General features: G+C 35.4%; 1 protein-coding gene across 3 annotated transcripts in view; it reads left to right on the top strand.

The window, feature by feature from the left end:
- Positions 1-1,919: 1,919 nt before the first annotated feature.
- Positions 1,920-18,758, top strand: part of aft (cap methyltransferase 2) — a 48,165-nt gene continuing 31,326 nt past the window's right edge. For all 3 annotated transcript variants that reach the window (XM_089102150.1, XM_089102151.1, XM_089102152.1), the window contains exons 1-4: positions 1,920-2,055; positions 12,501-12,656; positions 15,425-15,478; positions 16,681-16,919. In XM_089102150.1, coding sequence (XP_088958276.1) covers positions 1,939-2,055; positions 12,501-12,656; positions 15,425-15,478; positions 16,681-16,919 — 566 coding nt within the window. In that variant the 5' untranslated portion in view covers positions 1,920-1,938. The remainder of the gene's footprint in view (positions 2,056-12,500; positions 12,657-15,424; positions 15,479-16,680; positions 16,920-18,758) is intronic.

The following is an 18,758-nucleotide window of genomic DNA, read 5'->3' on the forward strand; positions in this document are numbered from 1 at the left end:
AGCCCTCTTTCGGTATTCTAGGTCTATTGGTTCGATACGATCGTCCCTCGGAAAGAAATAAACACACATCCGTCATCACCCTTTCAAAAAAAAAAAATTAATAGTTTAAACGTTTTAGTACATCACAGCTTGACACCTGTGCAGTAGAGTTACCGTTTCCAAGTATTGTAATTCACATCCTGTTTTGGGAGTATTTTCTCCACTTTTCAAAAGTCAGACAAAATCTGTTTAAGCTCTGAACATTTGTGGAGTAACTTGTAAGCGTGAAGAATTTATATATTTGGAATCATCATAAAAAGCAAATTATTTTGATAAATATTGTTATCAAAACTTTTTTTTTAGAATTTTGGTTATTTATCACGAGTCATTTTTTATCACAACGTTTTTGACATATACTTCATTTTATCAGTCCGTTTTTACCATCCCTCCTAAAGAGAGTAAAAGAAGGATGGCCTTGCTTTTACCTACAAATGCTGAAGACGACCATCAAACTTTTCTTGACCAAAAATACTTCCTCTAAGGGTTGTGTGGAGGTAGGGGGTGGTCTTAGGGGCACGTACCCCCTCAGAAGGTCGATAGGTTGACTAATTACAAGATAGAGAGAGAGGGGGGGGGGGAAGTGACAAGGGGCCCAAGTTTTATGGGTGCACCTCCAAACACGAATTGTGTGGGAACTAGGGTTTCCCAAACACCTATGTGAAGGATTACTTAGTTTGAGCTTGGCTTGAACCAAGCTTGGCTAGGTTATAAGCTTGGCTTGTGGGAAAAGTAATAAAGGTGTCAGTAAATGAATTTTAAAACTATGGGATAAGTAAGAACTCCTTACTTTAATGGCGGTGGAAATGGATGGTTACATATGGTTTATGACTAAAGAGTAAAAGAGCTTTCTTAGGAATTTTTGGAGGACTAAATGTTATTAGTTTGTGAGAATATGGAGCCAAACATAGAACTTCAAAATAGTTTGCAAAATAATTTAGTTGAAAGGAGTGTGGTGGGTGCAGTGTCGTTACTAGTCAAAATGTTGGGGGGGGGGCAAGATATTTACCGACTGTTTGGCCATTTTTACCAACTATTTTTTGTCAATAATTAGCATAATGTCCGTTTCGAATGCAATACGTAAAACCACTGCACGAGTTGGTAAAACCGCTGCATTTACCAACCGAGATTTTGATTTCGGTACATATCATGTCACTATTTTAATGCAGTTTATTTAACCAAATGGAAATTTGTGGCACCATCTATAAATTTACGGCAGGAGTCGGTAAAACTGCTGGGTTTACCGACCAAGTTCAAAATTTCTGTAGATGACATGTCAGTATTTTCGTGGTTGTTATTAAACCGAATACAAAATTCTAACGGCGTCGGAAAAATTGTGGCGCAAAACACCACGATTTTACCTACTTTTTTTTTGACGAGTGACCAAAAACATTGGGGGGGGGGGGGGTCCCCATATCCTCCATACGTGACGGCCCTGGGTGGGTGTCACGAGTGTCATGGGTTTTCTTATTAAGCATGGCTTCTTAGTCGCAGTGACTTGTGGGAAAAGTAATAATGGTTTCGGTAAACAAACTGGAAAACTGCACAGTTTAACAACTGGATGTGAAAAATAGGTTTTAGAAAAAGCATGGTAAGAAAGATATTTTTAATATTACCAAGCCCGTTTATCAGATATTAAAAAAACAAGTATTTTTTTACTGAAAGTAAGGAGAAACATTAAAATTTAAAACGAACAGAAATTATTCAGTACATGAAAGGGGGTGTCCCCTCTGCAACACCTTGCTCTTTACGATAAAGTTTTTATTGGTTTAAAAAATAGAGTTGTGAGATAGTTAAACTTTAGCGTAAAAACGAAATTACAGTTTGTTAACAGGAACTGTTTAAAAAAGCTCTTAAGCCGCAATGGCAAAAATTTGATTTTTCAGCACGTGAGTTTTCGGAATGGACGAAAGTTACGTTAAACTTATGGAATGTGGCCTCGTTACTTTCCAACCTGATGCTTCCAGGAACCAAAAAAATGAGCAGTTATTTCTATCTGACATTGAATCAAAGCTCAATGTAGGTAGTTGAATTGTTTTGCTTTACTTAGGCGTTAGGCCTTGTTTTGGCTAGGCCTAGGCAAATGTTTTGGACTAATTTGCTAAATAGGGCCTAAGAGATTAGGCAAACTACCTGATTCGCCTTTGGTGGTAAATTTCTAGTGGGCCACATAATTTAGCTAAGATGAAATTGAAAACATCATTTGATGCTAGGCTATTTTTTAATGCTCTTTCATAATTCAAGAATTGCTTCTGGGGCTAGTTGCATCTTCAGCCCTTAAAGGGGCCCCAAAGGTATTTTGTTTTTTAACCACACAAAGAATTTATAAACACTAGTTAAGTTAGGCCTATTGAAACATGGTGAAAAACATCACTAGTTTATAAATAAATTGTTCAAGAGTAATATATTTAAAAAATACTAATTTACAACAATTCAACCCTCATTTATTAGGCAACTCAAATATAAACCATTTTCATGCTGTTTCAAGTTTTTCAAATGCTTTTGACAAAAATAGGCTATTGCTGAATTTTGTAATTCAAAGCTTTTCTGTTGACAATTCAGGGTAGCCTATATATTTGCACATTATGGGGGTGGGATGGGTAAATTTCAAGGTAAATTTGCAGTTGGCCATATAATATAGCTAGGATGAAAGTGAAAACATCATTTGATGCTTTTTTTATGCTCTTTCATTTTTCATATTATACCTTTGGGACCCTTTTAAGGGCTCAAGATGCAATTAGCCCCAGAAGTAATTTTTGAACTTATAAAAGATCATAAAGGTATTAAATGACGTTTTTACTTTCATCTTAGCTAAATTATGTGGCCCACTAGAAATTTACCCCTTCTGCACCATTCAAGACTTTGACCCCTTTGAAGGAATCAAATTAAATCTTTATTTGGTTCCATTAGTGATATAGATCTAGGGGTAAGGTGAAAACACCATAAGCTACTCAATGCCTTTTGTATGCACTTTCCAAATTCAATAATCACTTATGGGGCAATTACATTTTCAGCCCTTGAAGGGGCCCCAAAAGGTAACCCATCTTATTTTTGTCACTGCACAAAAAAACTGATCATGACTAGAAATGGGTCCAAAAAGTGGTTAAAAACATACATTTGTCTATAAAACAGTTATTCAAAAGTAATTTGCTCCAAGGCACAATCTAATCCCACAAAAATTTGATTTGTAAATATTATAACAGGATGCAGAGAGAAGAAGGCATAGAAAATATTTATAGGTTATGTTATAAAAATATTTTGTCAAGTTCTATTTTTTATTAATAAAAATAATATGGTTAAATTTTTACCAAATCATATTATTGACTTACAAATAAAGTGAATATACCACTTGATGCCTTTTTTTATGCTCTTTCCAAATATAATAATCATTTTTGTCAGAAATGAATTTTACCCCCACCCCTATATATATACCAATTCAGGGTATTATTCATAAGTCAATAATATGATTTGGTAAAAATTTACCCTAATATGGTTATATTTGAAAATATCATGGCTGTATTAGTGTGGAGTATAAAATTCAATATGCTAGCATGGTTTAGCCAATCAAATTCATTTTAATCATGCCAATTTTTTGAAGGTTGTACCATGTATCTTGAGGCAGCATCTAAATTTTTAACAACGATAGTACCAGTGTTGTTTTTTCAGGTATATTTTTTCTTTTAGTTCACATTATTTTATATCTGTAGCTTTAATCAGTTTGTATTTACTGTAATTTTTCAGGTATGCTTTTTCTTTTAGTTTACATTATCTAATATATGTTACTTTTTTCAGCCTGTATTACTGGTATTTTTTTCTATTTGTGCCTTAAATGTGTAGAATGTATACTTCATATAGAAAATAAAATATCTTACCATTAAATGGTAGGTTTTTAAAATAGCTTATAAATCAATTAGCCTAGATAATATATTAAAAAAAGAAGATAAGTTGTTACTTCTAGGGTCCCTTTAAAGACTAAAAAACAGAGTTGCAAGGAAAGCTAATTCTTCAGTGGAATAATTTTAGATTAGATATTTCATTCTTAATACCTGTTTCTCATTTATTTATTTTATTAGTTTCCCTTTTTTATTCTCAAGGCTCATGGTGTGCTGCCTTTAGCAGTAGCCTACAGTGTCCTCACTGCCATTCTTCATGCACACATTACAAACCTCTGAACAACACATGACTATGCAACAATTCTGGCTGGAACTCTAAGAAGAAATATAGCTCTTTCAAGGCAAAATTATGAAAATATAAGAGAAAAAATCATTTGTTTAAAAACAAAATCATGTTTTGTTTACCTTAGAGATTTTTAAATGGCAAAAACAAGGAAAAATTCCTAAAATTCCTAAAAATTCATAAACAAGGAAAAATTCCTAAGATACTATTATGGCTTTTTGATCTGGCAGAAAGCCTTTTTATAATGTTAGAACTAGCAACCAAAGATCCAAATTGTTTTTTTTTTTAGACACAGCATCCAGTAGAACTAACTTTACAATTGAATTTATTTCAAAAGCTGATTACTTTAATCCTTGAGCATATATGTATTCCTTTGCTCTTGTTTGCTATTGTTTAAGGTATTGAAGTTACTGTCTTAAAACATTCCCTGTGAATAAATCTTCTTGTCAATGCAGTTCAAATAGGCAGGTGGTATCTTCAATCTAGCAAATCTCTTCTTTGGAACATCCTAAGCAGTGTAAAACTGCTAATTTTGTATTTTTAAGGAGATGCTGCATCAAGATCTGAAGCATTTGAATAGGAATAACATATAGATATATTCTCCACTAAAAGTTGTTTTAAGGTTAAATTTTTTTTTTTGAAGAACTAACAAATAGGCATTTTCTGTACAACACTTTCCCTGCATAAATTAGCCATCATTTTTGCATCTGTAATGATGTGTATTATTTTTTTAATTTGTATGCTTGTTAGGTGGATGCAGACAATCTAAGAGGCCCTTTTCCAGAATGGTTGTCTCAAATACCAAAATGGACATTTATGGGCAACAATTCTCTTGTTTTTACTAGGGAAGAAAAGTCCTTTGGAAACATTTTTGGGAGATTAATTAATGTACATATCCTTGCAAAAAATGTATATTGTGAACTTTTATCAAATGAAAGGCCTAATTTGATACATATAACATTTTCCAAGCTCAGTCATTCCTTGCAAAATGCACAGGTCCTTGGTCATTACACCAAATATTCTTGTTGAAAAGAATCACCAAACACCTGTAAATTATTAAGGAACAAAGACCTTGTGAGTTTTGTCTAACCAATAAGATTCTTTGTCATGTTTCAAATGTCTAGACTCATGTCTAGTATTCAGGACCATATGTGCTTCAGGACCTAGTATTTGGGAAACTATTGACTCTTTCCAAAAAAAAGATTCAACAGTCATCTAACACCTCAATAAAACACTAGCAGCATTACCTTACCTTAGACCTTAGTTCCTCCTGTGCCTCCAGAGGCACCTAGGGCATCCACAAAAAGTCTCCAGTCATCTTGGAAGTGTGTTGCAGCTGGTACATCTTCCCATTTGGGTTGTAGGGATGCATGTATATTTGACAAGTCTCTTCTGTGTGAACGTCTCTGGGTGTTTCTAGGATGGCCTTGTCTTCTTGATCTTTCTGGCTGCCAGAAGAGGATGGAGTTTGGCAAGCGATTTCTGCCAAACTATAACGCCACCTACATTGATGGATAATGTCTGTTATTACCTGTTGCCTGATGGTGTCATTTCTTATCCTCTGGGTCCAGTTTATATTTAGGATTCTTCTGAGGCAAGTGTTTTCAAATGATTGTATTTTTTTTTTCTCTTGTTGTTGATTGAGGTGCCAGGTCTCAGATCCATAAAGCAGTACTGACAGAACATTGCTTTGGAACAGTTGTATCTTTAGCTTCAAGGAGTATTTTTGAGATTTCCAAACTCGTTTGAGATGGTTAAACATCCTGTGTGCTTGTCCCAGCTTAAGTTGGACTTCTATTGCATTTGAGCCAGTGTTTTCAAATGTACTGCCCAGGTATCTCAACTCAGCCACCTGCTTTATTTGGTCAGCTCCACAATTAATATCAAGAGTAGATCTGCTGGTAGCCATGCTTTTTATTTTATTTGTGTTGATTTTTAGTCCAAATTGTTCCACTGCATCTTTAACACTATTTATAAAGGTCTGCAGTCTCAGTTTGCAAGTTTCAAGAAGGCTTATGTCATCAGCAAAATTGAGATCTCCAAGTCTGGCCAGCTCACCAATATCAATCCCATATCCCTTGCAATTACTCAAGATGTAATCAACAACAAGGATAAATAATAGGGGGGAGAGGACACTTCCCTGCTTTACTCCTGTCATTATTTTAAAGTATCTGGTATCCCCTTGTCCAGTTTGTACACAGCATTCTGTATCTTTGTAGAAAGCAATGATAAGTTTAATGATTTTTTCTGGAATGCAGTAATGTAAAAGTATTTTCCAGAGTGCTGTTCTATCTACTGACTCAAAAGCCTTCTCAAAATCAATGAATACAAGGTACAATTTCCTTCTCACCTCATTGGTTTCTTCCAGAAGCATTTTGAGGACAAATATGAGGTCGGTACAAGAGCAGTTTGGATGGAAGCCATTTTGCTGCTCACGTGGGTGTCTGTCAAGATATAGTTTTATTCCGTTGAGGATTATGAGAGTGAACAACTTTCCTGGGACTGAAAGGAGGCAGATGCCATGCCAGTTTTCACACTTTGTGGTATCTCTTTTTTTGAAAAGTTTTACCAGGGTACTCTTAGTCCAGTCTTTAGGCACCTTTTCCAAATCCCAAATTTTCCTGAAGAATTTGCTGCACAAGGTCATGCAAGGAATGACAGTCACTTTAAGCATTTCTGCTGAGATTCTGTCTTTGCCTGGGGATTGTTCATCTTTCAATTGTTTCGTTGCCATACAAATCTCTGTGGTATCCGGAGGGTCTATGTTGATTGGAAGGTTTAGTAGCGGTACATCAGGGATTGTTGGTGGTTCTAGAGGGGGAGGATGGTTTAGAAGCGTCTGAAAATTGCCTGCCCTTACTTTACTCACATCTTCTGGATCTGTTGTAAGACGTCCATTTGGGTCTTGTACAGGACCTTCCATACTCTGGCATTTCCCAATGATTTCATTGGTTAAACGTTACACAGTCATTGAGTCCCCTCTCCTTGCAACTTCTTCAGCTAGTTCTGTTTTCTTCTCAAGGTGGTTACGTTTGTCCTTCCTAGCACTCCTTTTCACCAACTTGGTCATGATATTGGTATGCCAGGTTGCTGAATACATGAATCTTGGCATTGCAGTTAGGAAGAAGAAGAAGTTTTGCCTGCTTGCGTTTTTCAACATAGGATAGCCAAGGATCCGAGAACATAACTAAGCTATTCTCAATCCAGGAATTTAAAGATGAAATATATTATGTTACGACTAAAACGATCGGCGGCCATAACAATATACACCTTACATTAATAAAGAATCACCGCTTCGTGAACACAAGAACTACTAATTTGGTACAATCACGATTGGGCATCTTTTATTTTCCCCACTATATGGAAATGTTTGTTCCTCCTACCAATCCTAAAGAAAAACAAACCCAAAGATAACCCTGAGTCTTATAGGCCCATAATGATTACTCCTGTGATGGGGAAAATAATGGAGAAAATGATCTATCACAGACTCCTCTGGTTTGTTGGAAAAAATAAAATGATCCCTCACACTCAAACTGGATTCAGGAAACACCACTCCTCAACAGATGCTTTCATTTTGCTAACAAATGCAATAAATGAATCTTTCTCAAAAAATAATGTCCTAGTTGCAGCTTTCCTAGATTTTGAAGGGGCATATGACAATGTGAACCACCAAATCCTTTTAAACAAACTTGCAAACCTTGGAGTATTCCCTAAGCTAGTATCTTTTATTAAATCCTTCATAGAAGTGCGAAGTTTCATCGTTTGTGTTGGTTCAGCCTCTTCACCCCAAAAGACAATAACAAAAGGCCTACCTCAGGGAGCAGTCCTCAGTTGCCTCCTATTTGCTCTATATCTCTGGGACATGAACCTACCCCACACGAATCTACAATATGCTGATGATCTGATGCTATGGTCATCTGGCAACACCTTTCAGATAGCACAGTCAAATCTGCAAAAGTCACTCTTCCAGTTTGAAAAATTCTCTCAACATTCAGATATACCCATTGCACCCACCAAGTCAAAAATAATCCAATTTCACCGGAAGCAAAACCATGTTAATGCAAAACTAACTCTAAATAAAACAACTATTCCAGAAGATAATCATATTAATTACATAGGTCTCATGCTTGACCAAAAACTTAATTTCCACCTCCACATTTCTAACACAGTAAAAAAAGGCCGTAGAAAAACAAATATACTAAAAAGACTTCTTTCCACACCCTGGGGCTTTAAGGAGATAACCGTACTCTAGTTTTATAAATCACATATAAGACCCCATATTGACTATGGGCTCATCGTCTATGGTGCATGTGCAAAGACCCAGATGCAAAAAATTGAAACAATACAAAATGATATAATACAGCTCATATTTGGTCTTAGGAAACCCACAAGCACCAAGTTTCCGCTTATGGAGAGTGGATTAACAACAATAAGGGAGAGACGTAGCTTTCTCTTGACAAAAAATCTTACAAAAATTGAATCAAATAGCTCACACACACTACATAATTGGTTAAGAAATCCAGCCATGTATAGAGGCGTTGCAGATGAGTATGCCAATATTCAGAAGAAGTTTCCTATACCAGCAAAGTCTATTGCACCCACTTTCCCCCGATCCCCCCATGGAATTGGTCAAGTCCCATAATAAATAATGACTTCTCAAAGTGGAATAAAGATTTAACCCCCATTGCTTTTTTCCAGAAGAATTTTGCAGAACTTAATACAATTACCTATAAAAGTCACTTCCAAATATTTGTTGATGGGTCAAAAATGAATGAGAAGGTTGCAAGTGGTGTTTTCCTTCCTCACCTGAAAATTGCAATGGGTGAGAGAATATACAATAATTTATCTATAATGTCTGCTGAGTTAAATGCCATAATCATGGCATTAGAACACATTAAGGAAAACCAACCTTTTATTGCAAATTCAAATAATAATATCATATATTCCAACTCTCTATCGAGCTTTGAGTTTCTAGTCTCAGCTCATCAGTATAAGTTGGAAATTAACACTTATCATTGTGTCAGTACTATAGATAATCTTGATTCAAGTGCCATAAAAACATACATTTATTATATCCCTAGCCACTCTGGCATAAGTGATCAGGTTGATGAAATAGCAAAAAATGCTATAAATATTGACCAGCCAAGTGGGAGACCAATCCCAATTAGAGATATTTACCGATGGATGCTATCAGATATTAATTTTAATAAGATTAATCCTATCCTTTCCCCCTTTCCCAATAAGTATCTTTCTAAACATTTATCATAGAATTCGTTCTGGAACAAATGGACTAAATTTCCTTGCATTCTCATATAAGTTTTCTAATTCAAGTGGTTCAATTTCCTTGTCCCCTCTTTGCAGGCATTGTAATATGAATAATGAAACAATTGACCATTGCCTATTTGAATGTAATATGCTGATGTCTGCACAACATACCTTGCTTTGTAAACTTAAAATGCTTCAAACACCACAAAATCTCACTATCAGCCAAGAGCCTAGCCAACTATACCTGCACACAGAGCACAGAAATTGATATCTATCATCTTATATTTGAACTCCTTGAGTCAAAAGATCTACTGAAAGATATCTGAGAATGGGAAACCAAGCTATGGCTCACGCAATGGGATGAAGCTGATGTCCCGCGGCCCTATCATCATTAACTGGCGTACACTGGACTCGTCCATATCGCTGGCAAGTGCGATTTAAGGTAATTTAAGGTAATATCTAATAAATAAGAGACGACCAAGCCAGTAGCTCTGTAGCCCACAGAGTGAAGCAAAAAGAAAAGGGCTAAATAGTACTAACTGAATAGCCCGCCTGCTGTGAATTAGAAGAAGAGAAGAACATAGTCCCATGTTTCAGCCGACAGCCATTGGTCTTTTCTTGAAACCAAGGACTAGTTTTGCAGCTTCTTTATAGCTTTCTTCGATTCTTCTTCTATTTAACAGCAGGCGGGCTTTTCAGTATAACTATTTAGCCCTTTTCCTTTTGCTTCACTCTGTGGGCTACAGAGCTACTGGCTTGATTGCCTCATATTTATTAGATATGTTCAGATATCTTTCAGCAGATCTTTCGACTCTAGGAGTTCCAATATAAGATGATAGATGTCGATTTCTATGCTCTGTGTGCAGGTACAGTTGGCTAGGCTCTTGGCTGATAGTGGGATTTTGTGGTGTTTGAAGTATTTTAACATTTTACAAAGCAATGTATGTTGTGCAGACGTCAGCATATTACATTCAAATAGGCAATGGTCAATTGTTTCATTATTCATATTACAATGCCTGCAAAGAGGGGACAGGGGAATTAAACCACTTGAATTAGAAAGCTTATATGAGAATGCATGGAAATTTAGTCCATTTGTTCCAGAACGAATTCTATGATAAATTTTAGAAAGATACTTATTGGGAAAGGGGGAAAGGATAGGATTAATCTTATTAAAATTAATATCTGATAGCCTCCATCGGTAAATATCTCTAATTGGGATTGGTCTTCCACTTGGCTGGTCAATATTTATAGCATTTTTTGCTATTTCATCAACCTGATGATTACCACTTATGCCAGAGTGGCTAGGAATGTACTGAAAGTACATTCTTCGATTTTTTCCCACATACATTCTTCTTCTATTTCTTCAAAGGATTGTAGGACTTCAAATCTGTTTGACAGCTCTGTGGTGAATTCTTTTTTGATGTCCCTATTTGACAATCTGTCTGAGTCAAATTGTGGTTTTGGGGCAGGTGTCTTCTTTTTCGGGACTAGCAACAGAGCAGATATTTAATTATACCTGGTGCTGCAAATTTAGGAATACAAAGAAAAGAGAGAGCCTCTCTATCTGTAAATTTTTCCATTGTGCAGGGCTTGTGATGTTTCCTGTGTTGAGTCAAATTAAGGCACAGGTTGCACTTCTGTGGTGCCCCTATGTCAGTTCTTTGAAGTTTCTTTCCTTGTAGTGGAGCAACATAATTGCTCATTAGCAAGACAAATCTCCCAGTTTTAGACTTTTTTTCAGCACATTCTAGTATAGATTACTGCTTAGCCATTTACAATACCTCAGCTGGTACCCACTTTGTCTGCAAGTGATTTTGGCATTTGGCCATGTGGAATATTTGGTTTGTCTGATGGTGAAGCTGCCCTGTTGCCATCTCTTGAGGGCAAGCAACCACTAAACCTTGGCTCCAAAATACTAGCATCCATTAGTAAAAACTAAAGCACCAGGTTATGTCTAGCCACCAGTGAGCCCAAACACATGGTGATGTTGTGAACTCCAGTCCATATTCTACCTTCACAGTCTTTCAGGTACAACCACATGGACATAGCCTTGCAGCATTGGCAGTTTGACCTAGTGCAGAACCAAATGTCCAGACTTGCGCTTCCTCTTTTGACTTTGCAGGTTTACTACAGCAATGAATTTGAATGCCTGTTGGGTGAAACTAACCTGTCTCAAAATGCTCTAAACCCAGCTCACGTCCCATGTAGGTCAGTGAACAGTCTCACACTTTGTGGACACTGCTTTGCATTGATAGATAGGGCTGACATCAAAGGATCAAGAACTGATGTTGCTATTAATGATTGGTCACCAGTTATCCCTGTGGACTTTCCTGGCATCTGTTCCTTAAAACTATTAAAGTCAAAGAGATTGAAGAGGCTATTCTTTCACAGTCTGCGCCCATATGGAAAGTCAGGATCAAGCCATGATTAGCCATTTTGCTCCATAGAAGGTTTGTGTTCTTCCTTATCTGGTCTTAAGTCACCTGTGTTATGATTTAACAGATGTATCACCCCAGTCAAACTCTCTATTGGGTAATGTCCTAAGGATAAATCTGCCACTCATGGGATATGGTGTGATGGAGATGGGAGACTCCATTCATGTGTGCTACTAATCAAATGTTAAGGCATTGTGATATTTGTGTCCTCTACAGTCTAAGTCTAAACCTTATGTTTGGACCAGGGTTAGAGTGCACATAGGTCACTAATAAGTCTCTTGGCTTAAATTAACATTTATATTATCTTTCTTTTCTTCAGATTCCTGATAGCTTAAGAACTTTTGCAAAAACAATTTCCTTATCTTTGTTATTAATATAAATTGCATAAAACCTAACACATATTGCTTCAAATAAAGCCTATTTTTTAACTAAAGAATTTTTCATTAAATCTTCAGCTAAAACTTTAAGCAAATGAAAAAAAAAATAATAATCAGATTGCATCATACTGTAATACTTTTTTTCTGTTTACTTGAAATATAATGCGACTTAACTTAATCCCCATGTTTAGTTTTTTTATCATTGTTGTAGGTACTGCAGAAACAAAAGATTCTACTAAATGCATGGAAAGGTCAGCTAAGCCACTTTAACCTGAGCGAATGGTCTCAACACACAGACAGTACAAACCCTGGATCTTTCATTAAGAGGAGAGTACTTAAGGAGAAAAGGGAATTTTTCATTACAAATGTAAATTGCTATGTTTTGAATATTCATTTTAGTCTTTTGGAGATGAACTTGCCAAGGTTTTAGGGTACTTGCCATGTTTATATTATAGCACTAAGGTTTTGCAATGCTTCTTCTTCTTTTTTTTTTTTTTTTTTTTTTTTTTTTTTTTTTTTATTAGTAAGGCATTCATGCTAGACTTCCATGCTAGTTGCTCCGAATCAGGTGTTAATTGAACTTATGCCAAAGCAGCATAATATTACTCTGTTGTCATTGGAAATAGCTAAAGTATTTGACAGAATGTAGCATTACAACTTGTAGAAGATGCTCCATGCTCTTGGAGTTTTCTTCTAAAAATGGAGACTCAACCAAAGTCTCCATGTCGCTACAGAGGTACATTTTGTTAATGGAAAAGTACTTTGTTGTTAGGATGACAAACTTCAGTGGATCAAAAACAAAGGACTGCTGATCTCCACATCGAAGGTGTCTTATCCATATTACATCTTTATATACTTTACAGACTGCACATGAGTTCTTTCTCCTGTGAATATACTTCTCTATCTCAACTGGTTGAGAACTTTGCAGAAAATAAAGCGAGGGATCCCTGTTTGGTGCAAAACCTTCTCCCACCAAACTTGATCAGACTTCATAAGTCCTGCATCACATCCATTGCCGAATATGGACCCTCGCTGTATTCTAGTTCTCCTAAAATACTATTGGCACAACTTCAAAATATCCAAAACAGGGCTAATATGAAGGGGACTGTATTGTTATTTATGACTCATTCCATCCTGTGAGCAATCAGTTGGATGTAGAGTCCTTGGGAGTTTTCTACTGGTGTATGAATTCGCAACTGCTGATGGCATAAGTCCAAATAGTCCTCCCCTCTCCTTAGCAGACATGAAGGCACACAAGAGGATCTAATTATATGAAGCTGGATGAGTCAATAGCTAATTACCTAAGGAACACCTTCATTTGGTTCTGAACATGAATAATAGAATGCTCTTTGTGGATACTTTTTCAATGAAAGTCATAATGATTACCCCTTTTGTTTTATGAGAGGCTTGTGTCCTTCTGGAGGCTCTGTTGATTCTTTCAAAAGAATCAACATATACACACAGCCTATGTGTAAAACAAATACACCCAGCCTTGAAGTGAAATGAGGTAAGAGACTAGTGGTATATCAGGTACTACTAGGTACCTGGCGCAGTGTATTGAGGCTTTTAAACACTCCCATTTTGCTACATAGATTTATATAATTAGCTTGTTTTAGAAGGAGATATATATGAGATGAATACGGAATCATGTCTTGATTTTCAGGGTGCTCTTCTTTTCTTTGTATATCAAGGAGTTTATTAGATGCATTTGTTCATTTTTTTGTTTGTTATTAGCCTACTGCTTGATGTGCATAATCCTGTTTTTTTTCTTGACAGGGAGGCATGAATTTAAAAATGTTTAATTGGAATCAACTGGATTTATTCAAACCTAGTATATTTATTGTAAGATACAGTCTTTGTATACTTATCCTAATAGGGTAGCACATGTTCGAATCCTATGTGGGGCTATCAGAGATTTTCGTGATTAGGATAGGGCAACGCAAAAGGCTCATTTTAGGGCTTTATTTTTAACTTTTTATCGAAGGGCACTGGGGAGACCTTGGAGGTGAGTGAGTTCATCCTCGTCTTGATTATTGACATGTTTATACTGAATTGTTTTGCTCACCGTATAGTTGTTGCATTAATATCAAAATCAGCAATGAATTTTCTGTGCCTTTTTAACTAATGTCATAGTCAAATTGACCATTGATTGGTCTGTGTATTAATGTAGCAAATTTTGGGGGGCAGGTAAATATTATCTCCTTCATTTAAAAGAATATATCTCAACCAAAAAATTGTCAGGAAGTGTATATGCCACTTACTTTGTATCCTTTTCTATCTTGTGAAACCTATCTTGTGAACCTAATTTTTATAATTTTTTCAAGTAATTACAAAAATATTTTAGTAACTTGCTTTTCTCCTTGTCACTGATAGGACAGTATCAAATGGCTCTTATATTTATAAATATTTTTTATTGTTTTATTTGGCACACTGATGCATCTACCACCCAAGGAAATGACTTCTGCCCCACACCAAGGTACCAAAAAGCGACATATTTCCCAACTATTTTGTTAAAAAAAAAAAAACATAGCGAAACGGAATATTAGAAACTTTATGTGTCAAACTAGTTAAACGAAAATTGTAGAGGTAAGCGCCTCTTCTGGCTTATGAGACCAACAAATAGCCAAAGAAAACTATCTATTCTACTCTTGAATTTATTAACTAAGCACCTTGTTTTCCTATGAGATGCTTGATGGCAGTGGGATTTCTTGAAATACAATTTGCCCAAGTTCCGTATTTTGTTATTTATCTATGATGTAAGGAAAGGATACATCAAATTTCGTTCTTAGTTTATAATTAGAAAAAAATGAGGGATATGTAGAACTATAGCCAGTGGTATAAATTCTAGGAAATTAAGGCGGAATGGAAGAATGGATTTTCTAACTCTAGGGAGAGGGCTATTTTTTTTTTATTCTTTCTATGGAAATAAAAAAAAATCAATGAAAACGCAAAAAAAACAAACAAATCTATGGGGTCAAATGCCCCTCCCCTCTCCAATTGACGCCATTGACTGAAGCAGGGCAGAATACCTAGTAAGAGGCCATTTTTGTATTTGAATTTCACTGCTGAAAAGTCGTTATCAGGTTTGCACTTATTTAGCAACAGTGTATAGTAATGTTATATTTTATTTTTCAGGCATTTTTGAAGTTTTGGGAAATCCTTCATCATTTCCCTCAGTTGGTTAATCATGCAAGTATTATTTTCCTATTCTAAAAAGAACAGTCTTTAGATTATCTTCCCTAAAAGCAATGGGACACATTTTATGTACTAGAATTGGGATTGACTCCTGGATCGAGGTAATTTCCCTGCTCATAATGATTCCAACGTCAGGTTTTAGTTTTAAAGTAAAATAAAAATACATCTTGTCTTTCCATTTGTTGTGCCAAATTACCCATTGCTTGGATATGTGGTAAGTATCTGAATGAAGGTCAGCTACTTTTTTCACTAGCTGATAGTCAATGCCTTCTTGCCCATTATCATATATATATATATATATATATATATATATATATATATATATATATATATATATATATATATATATATATATATATATATATATATATATATATATATATATATATATATATATATATATATATATATATATATATATATATATATATATATATATATATATATATATATATATATATATTTCTTAACATTTAGTACGGCTTAGTGGAGGTCTTTGTCGAAATATCTGCTTGTTTTTTTTATTAAATCGCTGAAAGTAATCTTCGTATGGTTTCGTCTTTTATTTTTAATATGTTTTTTATTCTTAATTTTCTGTCGAAGCCAATAGTGGAGGGAAGCATGTTTGCACGGGGCCTCTCTGAGCCTGTACGCTCTGGCCGTTAGAAGCCTTAGGGAAGGGTAGCCCAACTCTTGTTTGCTGTAATTCCCCTAAATTTTCAGTTTGACTAGATTGTTAATTTTAACTTTTTTCCGTTTTAGGATACATTTATTCATCTCTAGCAGTATATCGTTTTTGTGTTTTATGTGTCTATTTATTTTAATTTCTGTCTGTTTTGACTTTCGTTTATTTATTGGTAGTAATTGATGCTCGTTCTAAGATTTTATTATTAAAAAACTTATTTATTGTTTGTCTAAGGTGCTAATATAGCTCTTTACTTTTCTTTGTAAAGCTTTTTTTTACTATTTATTTCTGTTTGTTTTTGACCTTCTAAATTGCATTATTTGTTGATGACATGATTTTCTAATAGATTTAATTAGTTAAACCCCTCTCTCTCTCTCTCCCTCGCTCCCCCTCTCTATCTCTCGCACTCTCTGACAAAGAGTTTAATTTACCACCCATTTTGTTGGTTTTCCAGTTTTTACCCTCGCTTCTTGTGTATTTATTTTTGAATTACCCAATTTATTTATTTTAGACAAATGGTTTAAAGACTTTCCATTTGTGTGAAGCTCCTGGTGCATTTGTTTACTCTATGATGCAGTATCTTGAACAAACTGATGATGCTACTAGGTCAGCTTGGCAATGGAAGGCCACTTCTCTTCATCCCCATTATGAAGGTCATGACACTGAAATGTGTGTAATGGACAAGTTCATCCTAGCCACATGGGATAACTGGTTTTGGTGTGAAGATGGAACGGGTAATATAATATCGAGGTAGATTTTTTTTCAAGTTATTTATCGGTTTTATTGCACAATGAAGCCTGATTCGTTGCAGTCTCAAGGGATGGGATTTTAGTTTAAATTATCTAGGTATTTAATTTATCTAGTTTTGTAATAATGCTGGTTCTGATTTATGCCTGTTTCAATTAACCACGTACTTCTGAAAATAAAATAGTGAAAAATTGAGCTGCTATAAGTAAATGATCCGTAAAATGTTGAGATCTATGTTAACTTTCTACTTTAAAATTCAAAGTTTAGGTTTTAACACTGACACTAAGAACACCAAAGTTTTGCAACCTAAACCTCGGCTCAGTTTCGTGAGTCCTAAGTCCTCCCATAATAGAGTTCTTACTTAGTTTTCAGCATTTGTCTTAAAAAAAGACACAAAAATAAATGACTATTCTTTTTCAATTAAACCGTCACTTCATCAATATTGGCTAAGTTTTTGTTACGTCAAAAATTATTACGCTAGGCTCAAATAAAAGTAATGACTATAATATATAATAATTATTATTATTGTTGTTGTTTTCCCCTCCCCTCCTTCCAAGAAAACAAAATATAAGCTATAGAGTCTGGGGGGAGAGAAAAAAACGCAATGCACCTCAATAAAACATTAGGATACCATTGTAGTCCATGAATGATTAGATTTAATGAAATTACCTCTAAATTTTATAATTTTTCTTTGAACAACTGAGAAAGCGTCGGTAATGAGGGAATTCAAGGATGGTTAGGTTGGGATCAAAGAAGTTTGAACAGACTGTCTTTTTCCTGGCGGTGAGGTGCTCCCAGCTATTAATCAAACATTGTCTCTAACCATTAATTCAAGTGAACCATAATTTTGCTGATTTAACGTTTTTTTTTTTTTTTTTTTTTTTGGGGGGGGGGGTTGAGGTGCCCTTGATCTCAATCTTGACTTCCAGATTTAAGTTTCAACCCAGAAAAAAAAGACACTTTCTGGTCTCGGTTTTCGAGGACTTGCCACCTTAAGTTAGTTTTTAGGTTTTCTTTGCCCATAGGCCTACGGATAGGAGTTTCAAGTATTTGGTAAAAAAAAAAGTTTCTTACCCTTGCCGTGATTTTTAAAAATACCTTTTTTGGAGTCTTTTGGGCCCTTCTTGGTATTTTCATTGAAAAAACTGGAAAAACAACCTAATGTCCACAGTTTGGGTTCCAAATCGCACTTTATGATGGCGTTATCAAGTCGACTATATAAAAAGTTATTAGATATAAAAATTAGCTTTTAAATGAGTGTGCTTAAGCAGCCGTCTATGATGTTTCAGTGCCCAGCCTAGCTTTTCCATTCTGGAAGTGAGAATCAAATTTCACCTTTTCGATGCCATCTGGCACTTTATGACGGTTTTCGAATTTGTTAAAAGCGAACAGATATAAAAATTAGCTTTTAAGTGAGCCCTGAAGCTCTCCAGTGTTCCAGTGAGAGCTCTCCAGTGTTCCAGGGCCCGGTCCAGCCTTTCCATTCCGGATGTGGCACCCAAAATGCAATTTTTGGGTGTTATATGCCACTTCGTGATAGCATTATCAAGTCAATTCTATAAAAAGTAATTAGACATAAAATTGGCTTTTAAATGAACCCTTATAAAGCTCTATGGTGTTCCAGTGCTCTCCTAGTGGCGAAATAAAAAGAAGAAGAAGAAAAAAAAAGAGGACACATAAGTGCGGGGCCATATCCAGGTTTTTTTATTTTTTCGGGTGGGGGGGGGGGGTATAATAGACTTTTTTCGGTGGAGGTGGGGTGGGGTTTACAAAAACTTCAAAAAACGCATAGAAAATTGGTTATATTCATTTTTGTTACGTTTTTTTTACGAGTCGGACAAA

The sequence above is a fragment of the Artemia sp. Qi Xiang Cuo genome, chromosome 16 (genome assembly GCF_049724085.1).
Source record: "Artemia sp. Qi Xiang Cuo chromosome 16, ASM4972408v1, whole genome shotgun sequence".
NCBI lineage: Eukaryota > Metazoa > Arthropoda > Branchiopoda > Anostraca > Artemiidae > Artemia > Artemia sp. Qi Xiang Cuo.